Source organism: Genypterus blacodes, unplaced genomic scaffold, assembly GCF_046128005.1.
Source record: "Genypterus blacodes isolate CSIRO-AG114 ecotype Tasmania unplaced genomic scaffold, CSIRO-AGI_Gbla_v1 ptg000139l_1, whole genome shotgun sequence".
Taxonomy (NCBI): domain Eukaryota; kingdom Metazoa; phylum Chordata; class Actinopteri; order Ophidiiformes; family Ophidiidae; genus Genypterus; species Genypterus blacodes.
In genome coordinates this window covers 1,798,205-1,815,746 of record NW_027466941.1, presented here as the reverse complement: position 1 = coordinate 1,815,746, position 17,542 = coordinate 1,798,205, and the positions used below count along the sequence as shown (strand labels likewise).

Here is a 17,542-nt window from a genome sequence, read left to right as displayed (position 1 = left end):
AATTGACTACAACTCCCAGACACCTCAGTTATTGATGTTGATATCTATCTGTCACGTGTTTGCCAGTCACGATGGCCGAGTGTGCTGTGATACATTAAATATTTGTATTTAAAGATATAAAAACGGCCGGGTCACAGTATATCCCTTTCCAATAAGCCCATAAATAAACAGAAAACAGTATGTTCTATGGTACAGGAGTAGCACGAAGAACAGCGTTATAAATGTGGGAATTAATGCCAATAGTTCGGTTGTGTTTTTGTAGTTCTAATGCGGATTTGATTGACCACAACTCCCATACTGCACCGCGCATGCAGCCTCACGTCTAGTGCACGAGCCTCACACCGCAACAGCAGCAGCTGGTGCAGCCGAGCAGGCTACTTTGTTACAGCGGAGCCACCGGAGCGAAGCGGCGGAGGAAAACGCTCGAAAAGTGCCTACGGTTCGGCGGAGACGGCAGAACCAAACGCTTCTCGCCGGGATTCGTCGGTGGCCGCTGTTTTACCAACTTGTCAAGGGATTTGAACTCTCACTTTTCGCCGAAAAAAGAGGGCAAAGGCAAAGTTGAGACGAAGAGGAGTTCTCCCATTCAGGATGTCGGACTGAGACAAAGGGGTCTGGGGGCATTTCCCGACGGAGCGGTGAGTGGCACATGGAACATCCAGCCAGATGGAAAGTTTCTCCAGTTTCTGGCCTGGACAAAGATCAGATACATCGCCGTGCTGACCGTTCTCGTTTTGTTGCCTTTGTGTTTTGTTTTGTAAATGAGGCGAATATATGTTGAGCCCCGTGGCCAGTTAACTTGTTTCGGCTCACTATTTGGTCGGTGTCTCGTGGCGAAGTACGTGTTGGAAGTGACAAGCAAAGCGTGAATTCGACAACAAATTTCCGTCGAGATACACAGAATGATTTAAAGTTACTTCGCCGTAGGTTGCTCAGATTAGTTTGACTTGTTGTACTGTCGAGAGGACATTTAACTGAGGCATTTAAATTCCCGTGCGTGGAAAATGGCCTGTAGTGGTGGAAGCCTCAAACGAATGGACAGAACATCAAAACAGACTTATTAAATCATCTCAAAGCGAAAACAAAGCCTTTACAACGTGCTGAAGAAAGCCTACAACCCATATAGAATAAATAGAGACATTTAGTTCATTCGCAGTTAATCCAATCTTACATTTTCCACAGGTAACTTACATTTCCATGGCCACTGAGCATGCGGCTTAGTGAAGTACTTTCAATTTGTTTCTGCAGGTCATACTTGAGTGTTGGAACCTCCTCTGGATGGGAAAGATGGAGAGAGAGTTGCAATGGTGGAAAGGACAGCTGGCAGCAGATATCCATCAGTCTCTCCGCATCAAGGTGAGTCTGTTTTAGAGCATTATAAGCAGAAAAAACATGTTATTTTGTTCCCAGTATGAACCAAATCTGTCTCAATTTATGGTTGAGATGACGTACAATACCATAAACAAACAATGTCCAGCTTTTCTGTGTGTTCTACTGTTTCTTACTCATATCTGACAGTTTGAATATAGGCTTGTGTGATCCCAACATAGTCTTCTTGGTACAGTTTGTTTGTAATGCACACGGCATTAAAAGCTGGGAGGAAAATCTGATTACTTTGCAGTGTTGTATATTTAAACATGATTTAAATTAAATTACATGGAGGAGTTAAGGCTCATTAATTGTGAATGTCTTAATTAACCTTGTAGGGTGATCATATTTCTTCCCATGAGTCACTTCAGTAGAGACATCTGTCACTAGCCTGGCGTCTTCAAACGGCGAAGCCTGGGCTCTGTTGCCAACTTTACACTGAGGAAATTAATACAGATTAGGTTTTAGATATGAGGGGATTGTATGTGCTGGAGAGGGGATGACTGTGTACAATTTAGATTGGAGTATATCAGCATGTGGATCAGCTGCCTGTCTCTCTCGCTGTAGTTCACTCTCATGACTCATTTACTTACACACTGTTTGATTCAGTTTACTCATGCTGGCCGCTGACTCAGAACGAGCCCCCTGTCAGTTAGCATGAGAGTCTGCGTGCAGCGCTGCCAATGAAACGACTCACTTTGATGTTGAGGCAGAGAGATGTCATATGAAATGATGTATAGTTATTTGTAATGTCAAATATTGTCTGGTGTTACAGTTTGAAGCCCTGTAATCATGTTTTGGTGAGAGCTCAGGCAACAGGCTTTACAATAGAGTCAGTGGAATAAGTCAAAGGTGGAACAATGAAACCAGTTCGTCTTGATGGAAACTGTTTTCATTGCTTTGTTGTTACGCTCTGTAGTTTTAAGTTCAGCTGCAAGACCTGTTAAAGTGTAATTCCTCCTGAAAAATAGTCACCCCACCACCAAAATGTAATACTAAGAGTTATATGCACAAAAGAATTACCAATGTTAAAACACTATTTACACACCATAATAGAGAAGATGGAGGATTACAGGATCAGTGTTATCTATCAGGATGATTATGCTTCCCTGTCCGTCATGGCTGCCCAGTGTGTCTGCGTTCATCATATTTGATTAAGGACCTATCAATTGTCAATCTCTCAGATCCCACTAGGAACCTTAAGTATTCACTTGAAGGTTAAATACAATAGTCTTGATTTACCCACCGTGCTTTAGTGTAGCATATTCAAACCCATGCGGTGACTGGACGTGTGTCATGTCAGATAAAGGAATATCATGCAGTACAGTTCAGCTGTGATGGCAGAGAATGGTGGATTTGATAACCGAGCAATGTGCAAAGCCCTCACACTGTTCAGATTTCCTCCATGGCGTCTGCTCCCCCACAGCCTCATCCAGTCTTAATGACGTTTGCTGCAGTGGTAATGCCCTGATGTGGGAGATAGCGCTGGTGTGTAGCATGTGGCAAATTATCAGACATGCAAATCAGGCAGAGGCAGCTGTGGAATCCTTAATTACGGTGCGGGTCTCCCACAAAGGCACCTCTCCGCCCCACACACCCCCCCCACCCCGACCCCTCCCAGCCCCCCTGGCTCCAGCAACCCCCCCTCCCACCCACCCCCCCCCCCCCCCCATCTCCATTCTCCTGCAGCCCTCGGACCCCCAGACAGACAGATGGACCGGAGGCTCTGGGGCTGTGGGGATGGGCTGGTATGGTTGGCCGGGGCTCAGTGGGGTGGAGTCGCTACATGTGGATTTGGGAGGAGAGTGTTACTGTTTATTTTAGGGTCAGGCCCAACAATCAGTATTGTTTAAGTTTTGCTCACAATAAATAGTTGACAGTTTGTGTAAGGCGATCCCTGTGGGTGAAGTGTGTGTGTTCTGCTGGAAGCTACTAAGCATAGGTTGTTTATCTGGGTGGCTTCTGTAGAGCTGCACTTTAAAAGTAGACTGGGACTGTGAACTGGCCTAGGGACAGGAAAGTTGCTACACAAACACAATGTCCTGACCCATTGTGGATGTTTTCTGTGTTAGGACCCTTTACTCTAATCGATTGATCCGCAATCCCTTATGAAATCCAGAGAGATTCTCTAGAAATAAATGCAGACAGTGTAACTATGCAACAAGATTTTTGTTTTCACATCGTAAAGCTGATTTTATTTCAACTAGAGAGGGTTTTCTCCCTGTTTCCTGTAGCTGACTGGTGAGACGCCCCGAGCTGATTCAAAGCTAATGCCCCGAGTGTCTCCCTCTCCACTTTGAAACACATGCAGCTAATTGAACATGAATAGGAGATGTGCTAGGGGTGAAACCTAATCCTATCTGCTCCTCATCCTCCTCCACTGAGATAACCAAGCCCCTAATCACCGATCACCATCTCTCACACACACACACACGCACACGCACACACCCTTACTACCTCAACCCCCTGCTCAGAGACCCCTGCAATGACCCAAATTAGCTCCTGTTCTCTTCGGTAATGGAGAATTAAATTGAACTGAGGCATTTCTAACGGTACATATAGTCTTGTTCATGATACGCCTGTTTTCTACCTACATCAGCCTTCCTGATACCATCTAAAGCCAGTCTGCAGGCAACATGCATGACCGACCATTATTATGTATATTTTTTTTACAACCCGGTTGTTTCTCCTCTGCTGCTATCTTCCCCGTGTGGTTTTCTGCCCCCCCTCCTCACCATTCTACCCTTCTTCCCCTGCAGGAGCTGAAGTTGCCGGTCTACCGGGCCCATTCCCCACAGATTGGCATGCGCCGGTACTTTGCAGACTTGTTGGCCATCCTGAGTAACCGCTACCAGCTATGTCCCACAGCGCGGCACTTGGCTGTCTATCTGCTCGACTTGTTCATGGACCACTACGACGTGGCTGTCAAGCAGCTTTATGTCATCGCCCTGTCCTGCCTGCTCTTAGCCAGTAAGTCCCTTTACAGCCTCTCAGCTATTTCTCCACACCCAGTCCCATTTGGCATGATTTTCACCTAGTTGGTTTGCTCAGTGTCAGATCGAATCTTCATCTCTTTCTTTGTGAGATTTAGATGTCTTTGAATTTATATTTTATCTTGGTCTTAAAGCTATTGAGGCTTTACTAAGGTTATGTTTTGTCTTTTCTCCTTGAATGTTTCATTCATTGCGACTGCTTGGATGCATTTAGGTGAAAGCTGCCAGTAAACCTGAGCTATGGCATAAATCTTCAGAGAGAACAAAGATACTCTGACTGTGGTTTATGCACAGATGGTGCAAGGTGAAACATTTCCAGTAACAAGGGCAACCTGGGTTGAGCTCAGGAAACCCTGGTGTTGTTTGTTTCAGCTCCACTTTTCTGACTGATGTGATAACCTGTAATGACAGTTTACTGTTAGCAGTGATGTTGTTTTGAAAAAACAAAACAATGTGGCCATTGTTTGAGGAGAAACCTGGTCTGTCTGTTTGTGTCTCAACATTTATATTGGAGTCTTTGATCCTGGCTGTAATAACAGGTCTGGGCCTGTTGTTGTTGTCCCGTATACTCTGAATCACTATCTCACCTCCCCAAGAAGTCAATGGATGTCATTTTCCCCCTTCTGTCACTGAGGTGCAGCTGGGTTATCTGTGAAAATTCTTGGTAACTTTGGGTTGTCATGCTAACGTCCCTGCTGTGATGAACCCAACCGCTGGCTGACTGAAGGCTCATTCACAGTGACAGCACAGGCTTTGAATTCTTGAATCTATTTGTCTAGACTGACTTGTATTTGTTATTCTTTATTTGTAGCTGCAACCATTCCTTAGATGTCTGTGTTGGAGTAGAGTAGAGGGGGTGATGGCTCGGTCTGATAACTAGTAACCATTGTGCTTCAATGCTGTTAAATATAAATTAGATTCTGCCTTTGTGTTTGTGTGTTTCATGCAAAGCATTTGTGATAATATTTCTTCCTCTGCTCATGCAGGCTGTGGCAGTGTTATTAGTGTCTCTGTGTCTGTCTGGTGATTAACAGACTGTGAGGTTTTCTGTACATTAATGCAGCCCTTGGCATCATGGGTAATTAGACTAATGATGCCGTCAAAGAGGGAGCCTGGAACCAGGCCCGCACACTTGGGAGGGTGTGTGTGTGTGTGTGTGTGTGTGTGTGTGTGTGTGTGTGTGTGTGTGTGTGTGTGTGTGTGTGTGTGTGTGTGTGTGTGTGTGTGTGTGTGTGTGTGTGTGTGTGTGTGTGTGTGTGTGTGTGTGTGTGTGTGTGTGTGTGTGTGTGTGTGTGTGTGTGTGTGTGTGTGTGTGTGTGTGTGTGTGTGTGCAAACACAGGCCATCTTTGCAATCACAGGGGTCTCAGCGGTAGGATAAATCTGAATATGAGACTTGAAAGAGGTTTTTATTTAAAAGCAATCTAAGGATCCAAGAATAGCTTAAGAGTTTAGGGAGCAATATCAACATCGCCAACCCAGGATGCTCTAATAGATTCATCACATTTTATTATTGAGAAAGGCATCTGGCATTACAATGAGTGTCCAGCTATGGGAGAATTTATTGAGCTTATTTTATACACACAGAAGAGAAGAAAACAACAAGGCACAAAAGAAATAGAAGAGAAGGAAAACGATGAAGGGAACTAAGATGTGTGACGTCCATGTGAATGAGGGCACAGCCATGTTAAAATGACACGACGATGTACAGTAACCGTGGAGACTCGAATGACAGGGTTGTTGGTATGATGATCTTATAGCTGCAGATTTTACAGGGTGACATCATTCCTCTGTACTAGCAGGGGCAAAACGCATCATAGGCTGTGGAAAGAGAGAAAGGGGGGGAGACACGGGGGGCCAAACCAAATAAAAGAGGAGAAATCCCACCCGAACCCCGACCTATTGAAGAGACACACAAATGAGAGCTCTGTTGTATCACATTTTTATTAAATCTTATGATTGTGGTTTTCATTTGTCGTTCTGAAGCCGTCTCTCATGGATCTGATCCCTCCTGGGAGTCTCTGCCGTGATTGACAGACATTGCTTTGGGTTTCCGTCTGTCCCGAGGTGCTTTGGAATCTGGCCTAGTTATTGAACGGCTGCTCCGGGTCCCCTGCCTGCTCTTTGACACACACACACACACACACACACACACACACACACACACACACACACACACACACATACATACATACATACATTGTCTTTCTTTAAACATTTCTGTCTTCTGCAGTTAGTTAATTAATCCCTCCGTCTTTTGTGTCTCTCTGCAGTCACCGCTTAATCCTGTTAGTCTATTATGTGTGTGTTTGTGTGTGAGCTAGAGTATGTATACGCAACCCCATGTGTGTTCATGGATGAACTCATTTTCAGGGTTGAGAATGTTCCGATTGTGCGAGAGCTCGTCTAATTCCCTTAACTCAGAGAAACATATCTTCTGGGGAATTGAATGTCGCTCTCCTTGCGTTTCATTCCCATACACACGGCATCTCTCCAAACTTAAAAGTTTCCATTGTTGTGCTTTTCATGTCCTGCAGTGATCACATCAGTCTTCCTGGCAGGTCCCGGTCCCTGAAGTCACATCTCTGCATACACAAGTTATTTGTTATGCTAAATCCCATCATGGCTGCTCTGCTGCCACTTCAAGAATGTTTAGCATTTTTTCATCACAGTGCCTTTTTGTTTATCAGAGCTCCTTGCTGGAACTATAACTTACTTATTGTGCCCTTGTGTGGATTTGTGTTATGTTGTTGTGAATACTGAACCTGAATCTTATGGGCTTGTGGCGTTTCTGCAGCGCGTTAATGTTTAGGCTGAATCATGTATTTTTTGACGGGTGAACCTGATTGATTGAAGGGTTTCAGATTTAAAAAGCACCCAGAAGCACACCCACACACACATTAACTACACTGTGTACTTACACAGGCCTTAGAGCCCGGGGGTGGGGAGGCACTGTGTGCTGAGGGGCACCTGCCATATGCTCGTCGAGTCAGGCCTCAAACAAAAGCCCATCAATGCAAGCAGGACAGCCAGAGAGCCGGCAGCCAGCAGCCCCTTCCCAGAGAGGGGGAGGGGAGCAGAGTCCAGGGGGTGGAGGTGGCTGTGTGTGCTAGCGTGCTTTCCTTTGGCTATGGGAGGTCGCCATAAGCTAAGAGGGCTACATGATGATATGGTTGCTCTAGCAACCTTGTGATAAACATGGATTTGGTCCTGATTAGCTTAAGGGATTGAACACTATTTTAGATCTGTTAAGAGAGTGCTTGGTTAATTTAGAATAAAATAACATCTGTGAATATCCAATGAAAGTCTAGTTCTTCACAAGACATGAGCGTTTTATGGGCCGTAAGCGTGTGATTGGTTGTGGTGGCGTCCCGTCTGTGTCACTGCTCCCGCTTCGTCATCTCACCTTGTGGGGACGAGCAGGGGGAGCCGTCCTGGGACAGGGCAGCCAGTAAAAACACTCCCACATCCTTGGGGGGTTGGGAAACGAGCAGAGCAATACTTCAAAGGCAGGTTGGCTGCTGATGTTAAACAGGGTAGAAGGGGAGGGAGAGGTGGCGGCCTGCAAAATGGGGCATGTTAGAACCGAACCAGGGCTCCCAGAAATGTAGATGATCAGGAACCCACTTCTCCCATCGCCCCCCCTCCCCCGTCAGAGGTTTGACAATAATTGTAATGGAATTGTCATATGGGGCTCTCTTAATTAATGAAATTATGTTGGGGTGTGTAGACGTGTAGCCCCACATATCCTTTGTTTATTTTAGAGCTCTGGTTTAACTACAGTCCACACACTGCAGTATAAATAACACAATCAGTCATTCAATATTCTATAGTTTAAAGTCTTCAGCTGTTTGTTCCACCTCCATCCTTTGTCTCAGCTATCATCCATAATGCAACGCATGTCTTCAGTCAGGCACAGCCCCCCCCCCCCCACCACACACACACTCTTAAGATTCTCCCTGGTCACCCAGGCGTTAGCATCAAAGGTCAAGGGTCGGCCCAGGCCTACATTGTGAGAGCTGCCGGGTCAGGGGTGGCAACACAGAGGTTCTGTGATCGAGCTGTGACCAATTTCACACCCCCAGTGAAAGATGATGCCGCAAATTAAAAGCATTTAAAGAGCAGAGGAATTTCCTGCACGGCTGTCAAGTCGGAGAGGAAGAGGAAGAGAATGATGAAGGAAAGGAGAAAGGAAGAGAGCTTTGGTTGTTTAGGTCAGACTTCATTTTTCATTGGACTATGAAAGCACAGGAGGATGCACACATATTTGATGCCCTGGTTCTTTAGGAGAGACGTTGTGTTTTGGTAACGAAAATTCCCTGACGCCAGCGAAAGTGGAGACCAGCAGAAACGGGACATTCTATGCATGAGAGTGCAGCTCTCAGGTTTCCTAAAAGCCCCGTATCTGCCCAGCGCCCATCCCCCATCCCCTCCTCAAACAACACACCTGGGAGGAGGCCCTGCATCCAGCCCTTACCTCTGCCTAACCCGTGTCCTCTCACCCCTCACCTGTTGATCCCACCTTTCTCATCCTCTCCAAATGACGTCCACTCACACACTGCCGTACCTCACCTGTGAGGGAAGACGGGAGCTCTGCCCTTCTTATGCATGGAGTTGCTGTTTTCCATCACAGTATCTCTTCTCCGCTCACTGACTTCAGATAGGATCGCTTGGCCACCTGCATTCCAGGTAGACTGAACTCAGAGGAGAGGAATGCACAGTGAAACATAACAGCCACACACACACGCACACGCACACACACACACACACACAGGCTGTAATATACGCTCCACTCTTTTGTTAAGTCAAACCAGCTTGTTGCTCTAAAAATCATTCAGCTGCAGGTTCCTCTGTAGCCGGTTTGTTGATTTTGTTTTGAAAGCAGATCTTTAATCTATGTCATGTTTCTCCTGTTCCTATTCTCCCCACAGTAGAAACCCAGCAGAGTGATCACAGAGCACAATAAGGAGATTGACTCGCACTGCGTCGGCCTTTAGATCAAAGTCTTTGGTGTTGTGTGGTGATTGGGGGCGTTGATGGCCTTCTTTTATTATGGCGGCGTCTGTGTGGACACAGCAGTCCAGCCGCAGACGGATCACTGGATCCAGAGGATGTGAGGGTGAGAGAAAGGGGCGAGTGAGGACTGGGCCCTGGAACTCTCCCCGGTGGGTGTAAACGGCCCCGTTTCACTGCGCTTCCTGTTCTGCAGGGGAGATGCCATTACTGCCTGTGTGCTAATTATCCCTCTGGCCTGTTGGGCTGCAGACCCCCCCTCCCTCCCTCCCTCCCCCCCCCCCCCCCCCAGCCGTCCCCTCTCTCTTCTCTGCTTAATGGTAGGTCGCAACACGAGTGGTAAAACTCACACTCGGTAAGAAGACTCCCCTGCTGCCCCAGACGTGGGCATAAAGAGGTTCATTAAGTCCATCAAAGACGCCCGCAGTACTGACACACTACGGCACACACAGCTCAGAAGACCCACTTTACTATCTACTTCAACAAAGCTCCCATTCTGTTGGTTTGAAACTATTTCAGAGTAAAAGAAGCCCAATCTAAACCCAGCTGAAGGTTATTAGAAATCCAAAGTGGATTTGTGTTATGATGAATCGAACTCATTAACTATATAAAATGGATGTAACGTCATGAATCGCTCCTACAGTCGCCATTCAATTCAAGACCGGCTGTAAATTGATTCTGTTTTGTAGAGGTTATCCATGGATTTCTTACCCGGCTGTGTGTCGGGGAAAGGCTGTGTGTAGTTAAGGTTGCAGGCTCCAGAGTAACCTGACACCTCCTCATCCTCGTTCTAAAAGTTTGAGCAGAAGAGGCCTGCAGGACCGGAGGATTAAAGGCAGTATCGCCCCTCTTCATTGGTCATATAGTCCCATGAGGCCTCAGGCTGTTGCTATGGAAAGGAGGATGTGTTGGGGGTGGGTGGGGGTTCGCCTGAATGAAAGAGAGAAGGAGAGAGAGAGAGAGAGAGAAAGAGAGAGAGATGTTGATCAGGTTGGCTGGCTTTCTCTCAGAAGGTACTTACATATTTCACATAAAGAGCTCCACACACTCCAGTCTAAAGTGACGCATTCTGGGCTTGTTAGGCTAATAGCTTAGCTTCATGGCCAGATGTTGAATAGTAGTGTGCTTAATTACTAATGCTTAGGAAGCCAGCCCACATTCTCAATGGAGCCACTGGTGCCTGGTAACAACGTGTCAACCAGCTGCACGTTGCTGAGCCTCCACTCCCATCTCACTAAGCTCTATTTTTAGATGCAAATGTATTGCTTTTGAATGGAAATCCACCGTCTTGGCATTATGACACACGTTCTTACCTTCAGCAGTGTTCAGAATGATCTGTTCGACGTCTCCTATCGTGTTTTTAATCATCTGAATTCCTTAGTTTGACACGGTGCTGTGTGTCAAATCCTTAAAGCTCGACTCGCTCCCTAATCTGCTCAAACATTTCCAAGCGCAGACAGGTTTTGATAATTAAACATTGTGTCTGTTGAAAGGATACCCAGAGAGAGTCTTGGATGTAATATTGCTTTAATCTTGTGATAAATCTTCCCGTGTCATCGGGCCTGAGAGGAAGCCTGTTTCCATTAGCACAGCACTTTGTAAAGACTCTCAGCATAAGGGGAGGATTGGCAGCCTGCAGCACCACCTGTTCACATCAGACTTTACTCTTTACGCTCAGCACAAAGGCTACAGATTAGAATATTCCTACAATAATAGCAAATAAGAAACACGAGCATGCATTGTTCCATTTCAATACATTCTTAAAGATGTATTGAATACAGAATGAGGCTTGAGATGAGGCTAAATCTTCTGCTGTGACGTTTTGGTTGATTTGTGATGAGTTGAGTTATGTAAGCGTTTGCACATCCTACTATCCTAGCCAGGTGTAAATGCAGTCTGCACACAGGAGACACACACACACACACACACACGCACAAGATAGAATCCGCCTACGAGTCAGAGACGTTGCTCTGTCTTATCTCGCTGCCTGCACCTGGAACACAAACGGTGATCAAAGCACAGGCAGCTGAAGATGAAGAGATCTGATGGACTGACCTCATTAGGTGTCAGATATTGAGATGGTAACCAGACCATAATAGTTAATAATCATGATCACCACTTTGCTAACCTCCCTGTATCTGCTCGTTTTGTTTCTCCAGGTAAATTTGAAGAGAAGGAGGACCGGGTGCCCAAACTGGAGCAGCTGAACTCCCTGGGCTTCATGTGCAGCCTGAACCTGGTGCTCAACAAGAAGGACCTGATCAAGATGGAGCTGCTGCTGCTGGAGACGTTCGGCTGGAATCTCTGCATGCCCACACCCGCTCACTTTATTGACTACTACCTCCATGCCTCTGTGCAGGAGGGGGACCTGTACAACGGCTGGCCCCTCTCCTCCCTCTCCAAGACCAAGGCCTTCATGGACAAGTACACACACTACTTCCTAGAGGTGTCGCTGCAAGGTGAGCGATGGAGGAGCGGCTGCTTTACACGCGCAACTTGACAGTAAAGTGGACAGGGTTGGTCATTGTGTTGTCTCTGTGTTTGTGTGTGTGCGTCTCATAGATCACGCCTTCTTGAGTTTCCGGCCGTCCCAGGTTGCGGCCGCGTGCGTGGCAGCGTCTCGCATTTGCCTCCAGATTTCCCCGAGCTGGACGACGGCGCTGCATCTGCTAACAGGCTACACCTGGGACCACCTCACCCAGTGCATTGAACTCATGCTGCTGTAAGGAGGACACACACACTCGGCTCCCCCCACACTGCCATCAACACACACACACACACACACACACACACAGAGCAGAGGGTTCATGGTTTTAGATAAGAGGCCCGCTGCTTTAATCAACACAGGTTGATTTTGATGAGTTTATCAGACGGGCTATTATCTGATTCTCTAAGCTGAGAGAGATGGATGCTGGGTAATTGTAAATGAGTGCCTCATGGTTTGGTCAGCACACAATGCGTGTGTTTATTCGTCTGTGATTATTTGCACATGTTGATACTGGTTGTGGGCGTTGGAGAGGTTTAGTGCAGGTCAATCTGTGCTCCTCTTCATGTGTTCCACCATGTGTCGTTCCCTTCCATGGTGTTTTCCTCTACATTCAGTGTTTCACTTCTAATTGGCCACTAAATTGTCTCCATATTGATTTTCTTTCCCATGTTGTTGCGATAGTCAGTGAAACGTTTCTGCCTCTCCTTTGCAGCGCTCATGACAACGATGTAAAGGAGGCCAACAAAACCAAATCCACTCCTCCTCACAGGCCGTCCTCTCTGCAGTCACAGCCCCAGACGTCTCACCTCTCCCCGTCGTCGGCAATCCAGAGACCGGCCTCCTCCTCCTCCTCCACCTCCTCCACCTCCACCCCCCAGCAGCTGCTGTTTCAGCCGGACGCATTCCCTCACCTGGCCCAGCATTCGCCATCTCTGTCCCAGCTGCAGGCCTTAGCTGAGTCCCAGGCTCTGGGGCCGATGGTGAACATGTCTCAGGACTTCCTCCAGAGCCACAGAATGGGTTTGCTTACTGGGGCCCCTTCCATTACTCCTGTGGGGGGCTTCCCCTCCTACCCATCCATGACTGCCGGTCTCCAGCCGGGGCCTCGCGCTCTCCCGCTCCAAGGCCCCATCTCCATGCAGATGGCCCTGGCCGGAGAGCCCCGCCACTGCCTGAGCATGGCCTACAGCGGCGGCTACCTGGGGGCCCATCACGCCTTCACAGCCGGCTGCTTCGACAGGTGACGCCAGGAGACGGAGAGAGAACACAAACCCCCCAGGGATTGCACCGCTGTGCATCCGTCCCACCTTCCTCCCCCCAAACATCCATTCACAGACCTCCTCTCTCTCTCCGTCAGCACCGTGGCGCCCTCAGCTCGCCCAGCGCCCTCCTCCCTATCACAGAGACGCCTCAAGCGTAAACAGAGGTCCAAAGGCAACAAAGACCCAGTAGAAGTGATCACACTGACGTAACAGAGACTCAAGTCACACTCAGACGTCAGGACATTTGTTATTGCCATATTTTTGGACCGGTTTCTAACTTTGTTTTCTAACTGTCATCACTGTGAATGAGATGAAAGCAGCAGCAGCAGTCTGATCTGAACAGCGACCTCGTGCAGTGCCTCCTCTCAGCTGTGTGAGAGCTGAGTTCATCATCAGAACACACACACACAGAACATTACGGCTCTCCCATAAGAGCATTTAGCTGCTTCTTTATTTGAATCCAAAAATATGAACACATTTAGAGACATATTAAAAAAAGAGAATTGACTGACCATGTGGGAGGTGGAAGCACACACACACAGACACAGGCTGGGTGACTTGACAGGGAAGCTTGTGTGTCTGTCACTTAAGTATTGGCAAAACTGAAGTATTTCCACTTTCCACAATCTAATGCTGGGAGTCGAGTAGAGCTGCAGGGTCCTACTGTGGATTCCTTCATCACATGAAGCCGAAGAGGAGGTGAGGAATTCATTGTTGTGAGCACAGCAGGTGAGCTCTGCAGCGCTACCGTGCCTGCAGTCTGTCGGGGTTTCTCTCCTCATCTCTCATGTATCCACTTTTCATCTCCAAAGTGCAGCCCTGTGGCAGAGCCCTCTCTCACACACACACAGACACACACACTGGATCCACTCCTCAGGTGAGTGTGGGGCTCTGCAGCCACAGGCCTCCTCCTCCTCCTCCTCTTCTTCCTCGCCCTTTACGTTTGAGCATCTCCGACGCCACTCAAAGAATTGAACAGGACCTGACTGTGACTCTGTTGTTACTGGACCAGCGTGGTGAAGGAGACTCGGGTGTGGGTTGTGCGTTGTGCGTTGTGTATATATGAATTGCTGCTGCCTTTATGAACTGTTGGTTCTACGTCTGTGTTAAAGGACTCCAATGTTTACACGAACCACTGATTATCAGGGACTTGAACAAGATTACTTGAATATGATGCCATTGAAACATGCCATAGCTTTTATTTATGATGCTTTCCTTCTTCTTCTCTTTATTTCTTACTCCTTTTATTTGATGTAGTCTAGCGTTTTATACCAATGTAGAAACCCACACCATTGAATAAGATATTTTAGTTTGTGTTTGTACTCCATTCAAAGAAACTGTGTATCCAGGCTCAGGTTAGTAAGGCGGACACTTCCCTGCCTTGCCGTTATTCTGTGCTCATTGTTGCTTTAAAGTGGAGTTGCTCATGCAGCATCCACACGTTCTGGAATGTTCCCCCTCCTCATCACCGGACCACGGTCTGCTTGGAAATCAGTAACCGACTGCTGAGTTAGCCCGTAGGTTTAAAAAAGTGAACAAGTCTATTTGTATCCCGGTGGAAGAACCCTCGTGGTTACTGGCTACACACACACACACACACACACACACGCGCTCACGCTCACACACATCTGTAGCCAGTCTTCAGTAATTGCTTCCCAAATGTCTGAAGCTGCAGTTCCCAATCGTCCACTTCCTGTGAAAGTGTAAACACATCCAGATTCCCAGTGCCGGTCGCGAGGTTTGACCACTTGTTACCATGGCGACGCCGAAAAAACGACTGCGGACCCCCCAGCGGCGAGGTTGTCTGCTATTTTGCGACTGAATTGAAACCAATGGCTGCTCGGCGTTGTAAGAGAAGCGTGCGTGCGTGCGTGTGTGTGTGTGTGTGTGTTGTTCTTCAGATTAATTTAACCGCGGATGAACGACTTCATACGTCAGAACTGTTGAATCTGCGACGGACACTGGACATCCTGCCGCGTTATAGTGCCTTGTCCTCAGCACCCGTGAATCATTCATTCATCCGTCATCGTGCGTTTCCTCCTCAGATAACACTGAATCTCTCCGTCAGCTTTAGTACGACACGACAACACTAACACAATCACCAAATCTATTCCAGCAAGGCACTGTATGTTCTCCTCCCGCTGAAAACTTGCTTTTTTTTTTATTATACGTACTAAGATACTATGCCTTTACTTTGTCTGTACAGCTTTGTTGTCATTTTTCCCACATTCCCTTTTGTTTTTCGGAGCGTTTCTAGTTGAAGCTTTTGTCTTTTCGATTTCTTTGTGTAGATTTCTCTTTTTCTTTGTAAACTTCAACTTGCTCGCTCCTCATTACTCATGAGCAAACTCTCAGAGGTGCAATACGTTTTCTGTTTTGAAAAAAAATGTCCACAGCCATCACTGTCTGGTGTTCACCACTGGTTCATCCTTTGTTTTTGTAACTTATTGTTTGGATAATTGTGTGATTTGCTGTAGCTTGGTTTTCCTCTAGAGGGCAGTTGGGCTCTGAACACAATGTTGATGTTGCATATTGCAGCCACTTCAAGATTTGATAGATGTCCCGGATACATTTTGTCTTTAGTTTAGAGTTTTGCTGTGCATTTTCCCTCCCACGGTCAAGGTGCAGACGTCACTAGCACCAAACTACAACCTGTCAGATACGAGATCAACAGAATTACTCCACAAACGCCCCGATTTATATTTTTATATCCTGTAGGCTCTGTTTTATGTCACACTGTAAGATAAAAGGATCTCTTATCGAATGTGCCATTGAAAAAATAAACACATGTGAACAGAGTGTTTGGGGTGTGTTCATGTGCGGACGCATGGGTGAAGTGCCTGCAGCTCTTTTGGGAAATGATGGGTTCCACTACATTGCTCATTTGTTCAGGGGGGGAAGTTGATGTAAAAGCTCCCAAAGATAAGCCCAGAAGGGTTTCCACACACTCCTTCAACCGTGACTGCATGCTGTCAGCACAAAGGCCCCCCGTCACAGCATTCATTAAAACAGTGTAATTCTAAACCAAACTGAAGTGTACATTGTTTTTGAGCTGATATGGAAAACAAAGCGTCGCATCTCCCCTTCCCACTCTTACATCATAGGGTGGAATAGCAAACGCACAAGCAAACGCACAAGCAGCAGCACTCAGACCCGCACACAAAGTTACTATTCTCCTCTGCTACACTCCGCCTCCATAACATACGCTCAACTTTCTTCTATGACATTCTGATGTATAGCAATCCATTCAGTGAGTCAATGACGAGGCTCTCTCTCTGTCACACACACCACACACACACATTTACACTTTTACAAAATCCACAATTGTTGACCACCCGCCTTATGTAAAACAGCGCAGTAGATTCTCTGAAATCCTCTAGCCTTGGCTTTGTTCAGCCAGAGAGATAAGAATCCCAAATAATTGCAAATAACGATTAATAGCATCACTTAGACACTAAATAGAGCATTCATTTATGTGTTTCTTCTTCTTTCTCCCCATTTTGTTTACATTTAGTTTCCCCCTTTTCCCTCTCACCACAGCCTATGATGCGTTTAGCAAACTGCTGATAACGGTGGAATGATGTCATGGTGTAACACTGCACCTATGAGATTATCACACTACCAACACTGATGTCATTTGAGTTTCCACGGTTACATTGTGTCGCATTTCACCATATCTCTGCTGGCTGTGGTTGGTTGTTGCCGCTGCTGCTGTTGTTTGTTCCTTCGCCTTCCTTCACACGTACGTCACACATCTTTGCTCTCTCCATTGTTTTCATTCTCATCTTTATCTTTTGTGTCTTGTCTTTGTGAAGCCAGTTGCTTTTTTTTCAATAAAAATATTCAGCAAAACATCTCATTTCATAGAACATATCAAATAGTCTACACTTGCTGTGTGAGTGTAATCACAATTGACCAAGACAGGCTAATGTAGTCGCTGTGTGTTGATGCTGATATCGTGTTAAGACAAAGCTGAATGTGAGCAGCAGCACTAATGTAATGTTGCCCATCTGTAGGGGTGGTATAGAGGGAGGGGGGGGGGGGCAGTGTGGTGCTCAGGGCCGTCAGCCTGATAATGGATCATCGTCACGGTGTCCCAGCCACTTTTGTTTGTGGAGCTCAGAAAAGCTGTGTGCTCGCTTCCTTTAATTTGTCTTCAAGGACGAAATGGAAGCGGGGTTGGGTCACAGTGGGTGGGGGTGTGGGGTGCGGGGGGGGGCTCATTGTCTTATCTTTAGCTGTGCCTCCTGTACATATGGTGTTAAGGGGGGCCAACATTAATAGAATCATTCATCAAGCGCCCGTAGCATAAATCAACACCTGGATCATTTCCTATCATTATACGTTTCTATGTGGTTTCAAAGCCGTACGACATGAAGGCTCCACACCTGGGCTAAAGCTGAGGAAGGAACTCAGAGAC

General features: G+C 46.8%; 1 protein-coding gene and 1 long non-coding RNA gene across 2 annotated transcripts; one reads left to right on the top strand and one right to left on the bottom strand.

Annotated features, from left to right (window-relative positions):
• Positions 1 to 323: 323 nt before the first annotated feature.
• ccnjl (cyclin J-like) lies at positions 324 to 15,491 on the top strand. The gene is made up of 6 exons (XM_076164930.1): positions 324 to 638; positions 1,249 to 1,356; positions 4,128 to 4,338; positions 11,532 to 11,831; positions 11,935 to 12,094; positions 12,573 to 15,491. The coding sequence occupies exons 2-6, from the start codon at positions 1,279 to 1,281 to the stop codon at positions 13,102 to 13,104; spliced, it is 1,281 nt and encodes a 426-aa protein (XP_076021045.1). The 5' UTR covers positions 324 to 638; positions 1,249 to 1,278; the 3' UTR covers positions 13,105 to 15,491.
• On the bottom strand, positions 6,216 to 10,567 carry LOC143011912 (uncharacterized). The gene is made up of 3 exons (XR_012964952.1): positions 10,084 to 10,567; positions 8,932 to 9,053; positions 6,216 to 6,479 (listed from the first exon to the last, which is right to left on the bottom strand). It is a non-coding gene; the product is annotated as an uncharacterized LOC143011912 (long non-coding RNA).
• Positions 15,492 to 17,542: the final 2,051 nt, after the last annotated feature.

What these genes read in the sequence shown, in the direction of transcription:
- ccnjl (XM_076164930.1), top strand. Translation starts at nt 1,279, where the DNA reads ATGGGAAAGATGGAGAGAGAGTTGCAATGGTGGAAAGGACAGCTGGCA. An exon ending in GTCCTGCCTGCTCTTAGCCA is followed by an intron (nt 4,339 to 11,531) that starts GTAAGTCCCTTT and finishes TTGTTTCTCCAG; the next exon opens with GTAAATTTGAAGAGAAGGAG. An exon ending in CCTAGAGGTGTCGCTGCAAG is followed by an intron (nt 11,832 to 11,934) that starts GTGAGCGATGGA and finishes TGCGTCTCATAG; the next exon opens with ATCACGCCTTCTTGAGTTTC.